This window comes from Alligator sinensis, unplaced genomic scaffold, assembly GCF_000455745.1.
Source record: "Alligator sinensis unplaced genomic scaffold, ASM45574v1 scaffold1510_1, whole genome shotgun sequence".
NCBI lineage: Eukaryota > Metazoa > Chordata > Crocodylia > Alligatoridae > Alligator > Alligator sinensis.
This window is the reverse complement of record NW_005842654.1, coordinates 331,147-336,015: the sequence shown is the minus strand read 5'-3', so window position 1 is coordinate 336,015 and position 4,869 is coordinate 331,147. Positions and strand designations below refer to the sequence as shown.

General features: G+C 43.4%; 1 protein-coding gene across 3 annotated transcripts in view; it reads right to left on the bottom strand.

The window, feature by feature from the left end:
* The window catches only part of LOC102371078 (splicing regulatory glutamine/lysine-rich protein 1), a 48,922-nt gene that overhangs the window by 9,087 nt on the left and 34,966 nt on the right, over window positions 1-4,869 (bottom strand). For 2 of the 3 annotated variants that reach the window (XM_025215589.1, XM_025215588.1), the window contains exons 9-10: window positions 4,528-4,869; window positions 2,315-2,410 (exon numbers count right to left, since the gene is read on the bottom strand). The exon at window positions 4,528-4,869 is cut by the window's right edge and continues 243 nt beyond it. In XM_025215589.1, the coding sequence (XP_025071374.1) occupies window positions 2,315-2,410; window positions 4,528-4,869 (438 nt within the window). Of the gene's footprint in view, window positions 1-885; window positions 1,277-2,314; window positions 2,411-4,527 lie in introns of those variants that run through there. The other variant, XM_025215590.1, reaches the window with a different exon arrangement.

The window sequence follows — 4,869 nt, the reverse complement described above, 5'->3', positions numbered from 1 at the left end:
TGTGCCTCCCCCACTAGTCTCCTAAGCTCATTGAAGTTGGCTCTTATGAAGTCAAGGGCTTTAGCCTTGGTGTGAGGCCTAGACGCCCTGTGTTGGATAATGAAATCCAGCAGGTGATGATCGCTATTGCCCAGGTGGTCAAGGACCTGCAGTCCCCTCACCAGGTCATCCCCCATGGCCAGGACCAGGTCCAGCAAGGTGTTACTCCTAGTGGGGCTGTGCATTTCCTGGATAAGATGAAGGTCCTGTAATACAGCCAGGAACCTACGCGAGCCATCAGACCTGGCTGTCTGCTCCTCCTCCCAGCAAATGTCTGGGTAGTTTAGGTCACCCATGATAATAACATCTCTTGACCTAATCGCCTCCATAAGCTGACTGGAGAAGTCCTGGTCCAGCTCTTCCCCCTGGTTGGGCGTAGTAGACACCCACCGTAAGGTCCCTTTCACCACGCCCCCCTTGCAGTTTGACCCATAGTGCCTCTGCCCAACCCTCCTCTAACCCAAAGCTAATCCTTGATGATGTGAAGTGCTCTTTGACAGAGTGCAACCGCCCACCTTTCCTCTCTGTTGCGAACAAGCAAAACTCGTGACATGGATGACACTTTGTGTTAAGGCACAGCAGGGTGAAAACTGCAGGCCTGCTAGGCCCTGCTGCGGCCACTATGTTGGCTACAAAGAACCAACTCACAGGATCATCATAAAGTTCTAGTTTATTAGACGGATGCAAAAGTCAGATCATAAACCTTGGGGCTGATCCCCTCAAACACACGAACATTCATGCACACACACATGCACAGTAGCTAGCTATAAATACTAAGCACCAGTGTCAAGATATACCTATCCCCAAGTGCTTGAGTCCGCAGTCAACAGCCAGTCGAGGCTTCTTTCAGTGCAATGTTGCTTCAGAAGGGGGTCACCAACTGGTAACTCTGGCTAGACAGGCAGGGTGCTGGTCAGGTCAAAGAGGGCGCCACTGGGGGTCATTCTTCGCTGCCTTTTATCCTCTTTCTGGCAGACTTTGGCGACTCCCCAGTTGTCGGGCTTACCCAATCCAAGGGTCATTGACCTCGTGGGACATCCCCTTTGGCAGTTGCTGGATGGCAGCTGTCAGTCTCAGGGGTAACATCCACAAGTACGTGCAGTCTCAGGAGTCCGTTGATGAATTTTGATTAATTCACTGCTGTAATGAATATGGCTCTGGGAGCAGTTCATCAGGGGGTATTCAGTCCCAAGAGTTGGTCTCCAGCATTCATTAGTTCAAACTGGGGCTTCTGTACCTTTAACAGTGAAGTTGAAAGGAGTTCCTGGCTCTTTATTAATTCTTTCCTCTCCTTAGTCTGTGGTTTCCCTAGGTGTTAATCCTTGCTCATTAACTCGTTACTGTAGCTAGCTACTGTATTATGCAATCAATAATGGTTCACTCAGGGACCAGCTCAATATAAGAAGGCGGTGGTTCGATTCACAAGCACCCATGACACAAGTTTTGCCTGTCAGCAGCTAGAGTTGCAGGGTTCCAGAACCCAGAAGCCCCTGCATCCATCTCCTCGATGGCTGGCAGGCTTTGTGGCCTCAGCAGGGGCTAGCAGGTCTGCAGCTTTCACCCTGCCTTAACACACACAGTGCCTCCCATGTCACGAGCTTTGCTTGTCCGCAGCTTGAGGTACAGTTTCCCCCAAACCACTACACCTACCTCCTTGAAACTTGGCAGGCTTCATGCCCTCAGAAGGGGCTACCATTCCTGCAAGTTTCATCCAAATCAGGCCAGAAATGACAAAGTTATAGGCTGTTTTGACCTTCCCCACTATATCCTATGAGCAAAACAGCGAAACATTTTCGCCGTTTCGGCCCTGTTTCAACAGAACGGAACAGCTGTTTCGAATGGAAACAAAATTCGAAACAGAACGCTGTTCTGTAGAAACACTGGTCGAAACAGAATGCTGCCTTTTCACACAGCCCTAGAGAGCATGCATCAGCTATTATGCTGTAACTGTTATGGCATGAGCCTAAGGATACAAGTAAGCTACAATCTGAACCTGAATGAAGCAGAGTTAAAGGTAAAAAGTTTTCCCCCATATCTCTGTATTCTCTATCTTACATTCTGGCTTGATCATTTCCCAGGAAAAAACAATAATGATAGTTAGATGCTTCTTTATGTGCTAAAAAACCTGTCCAGAATTCCAAATCTACTCATAGTGCTTTGTACAATATTGTTAAAGTGGCAATACAACCAAATTTTAGTTCAGAAAAAGGTCATTAGAGGTCCTTCCTTTGCTGCAGTTACATTTTGTATTTGAATAAAAAAAAAAACAACTCACCTTCTTGGTGAGGGAGACCGGGAAGACTTTCTCTTTGTTGTTTTGGATGTTTTTGGAGATTTCGAAGGACTTCTGCTTTTCCTCTTGCGCCTTTCTCTACACGACCAAGAAATTAAAAATTAGCCAAAGGACCAGTGTTAGGCATCAAATCTCAAATAAATTGTGCCAGGTCTGTTCTACACAATAAATTCAACCATTACATAAAAATAGAAGTTTGTTAAAATCATTCTTTGTCATGACAACTAATTAACACTGTCATAATTCAGTTGTATAATGACCAATACACCAAGTGTACAAATTGCACAAGTAAAGAAATTTTAGTGTTCTATAATTTTGTCAGAGAGGGAAGCAGTGGATAGAAACTGCTTTTTGACATTTCTACTGTAACATAGTATAAACATTAAATAATAGTACTTAATTTAAACATAGCAAGTTCTTATTATCAGCAGCTGTTGAAAAGCACACTCAGTACCTCACAAAGTATGAGTGACATCTTTGCCGTTTCAGGGGTGTAGGTTGCAGCTGTGTTGGTCTAAGAACATAGGCAGACAAGGTTCTTTGGGTAAATCCGATATCTTTTATTAGACTAACTCAAATAGTTGGAAAAATTCTTCTTAGCAAGCTTTTGGGCACAAACACCCTTCGTCAGGCTGAGGAAGCATCTGCAGATTGTCTGTGTTCTTTGGAAGATGCTTCCTCAGCATGACAAAGGGTGTTTGTGCCCAAAAGCTGCTAAGAATTTTTCCAACTATTTGAGTTGGTCTAATAAAAGATATTGGACTCACCCAAAGAACCTTGTCCATGTTTGCCCTGTAGAATTCAGTAGGGCCAAGATTTTACCCAAAGGCCACTACACTTCCTGCCCTTAAGAGATAATTCAGTTTTGCTAATTTTCTTCTATATTCTCAATCAAGACAGAAGGTCGTGTTTCAGACTTGGACCAAATTTTTCTGAGTTATGCTAATACCATCAAAAATTATCAGTTTGGGGACACAGTCCCTCTGATCTCTTTGAATGAAAGGAGAAAACAAGAAAGCAAACACCCTACTTCTCAGCTATGCCACCTTCAGTACAATGTAGGAAAAACTATTTATAGGTCTATCATGTACAATCTTAAAATTACACAAAAGGCCTCACTGAAGCCAGCTACCTCAACGTGTACTGTGCCACTTCCCAGTTCTAAAGGAAGGTTGCTGCAGCACCAAGATGAATATAAAACTAGTCTACAAACTAGTCAAGGGGTAGCAGCAGGCATTCGGAGAGTCCCTGTTCCCCCGAGCAATCCTGGAAGTTACAAGAAACAACGGACACAAGCTAGCGGAGGGTAGTTTCAGGCTAGACATTAGGAAGCGCCATTTCACTGTCAGGGCGGCTAGGACCTGGAACCAACTTCCAAAAGAAGTGGTGCTGGCTCCTACCCTGGGGGTCTTTAAAAGGAGGCTGGACGAACATCTGTCCGGGGTCGTTTGACCCCAGTATTCTTTCCTGCCACAGCAGGGGGTCGGACTAGATGATCTCCTCATGTCCCTTCCGACCCTACCAACTATGAAACTATGAAAAATATGGATTAAACAGCAAAATGGTGCAAATTCACACTAATTCTGCTCAACTACAATGTAATAACTTTAAGTAGAACAAAATATGCAACTAATAACCAGTGCTAAAACTAAAACAGAGTGGCTACACTGAAACAAGTGGAACTCTAACTAGAGGTTCAACTAGCTGGAACCAATTAAGAACACGACATAACAGGGCCCAAATGTTGTTTTTCTTTCAGAGTTTTTGGAGGAGTCCAACATATACAAAAAATACATGCCCAAAGGCAAGGCTCAAACAAAAATGGATTATCGTGCTCAAAGAGAAACTACACAGTTATCTAAAGGACCATTATTAGGCATCAAATCTAAAGTAAATTGTGCCAGTTCTGTTCTATAGTACTATCTTCCTACAGATTATAGCCACAAACTGCATGTAACCATTGTTAATTCCAAAATGTCAAAACAGAAACAGATGGAAGAATAGAGATTTAAGGTTCTTCCTCCAACAATCAATTTCCAACAAATAGGGTCAATAAAAATGTAATTCGTTTCCTTGTGTTAATACTCAACAGTGAAATATCAGCATGTGGCATTAAAGTTTTAAACAGGTTACACTTTATTTAACTATCAAGATAGGTTAAAGCAGTGACAAAAAACACGCTTAAAATATCAAACCTGCTGGAACTGCGAGATCTTCTTGATGAACTATAACTTCTGGGGGGTGTTCGGGATCTCTTATCTTTCTTCTTTTTATCATCCCTCTCTTTGGATCTCTCTTTTTCTTTCTCACGGTCCTTCTCCTTGTCCTTTTCTTTGTCCCCATCCTTGTCCTTCTCTTTATCTTTGTCCTTCTCCTTGTTCCCTTTTTCCTTGTCTTTGTCCCCCTCCTTGTCCTTCACCTTTTCTCTATCCTTATCCCCCTCTTTCTCCAGTTTTGCTTCCTTTTCTTTGTCTTGATCTACCTCCTTGTCCTTCTCTCTGTCCCTATCTTTCTCCTTGTCCCTGTCCTTCTCCTTG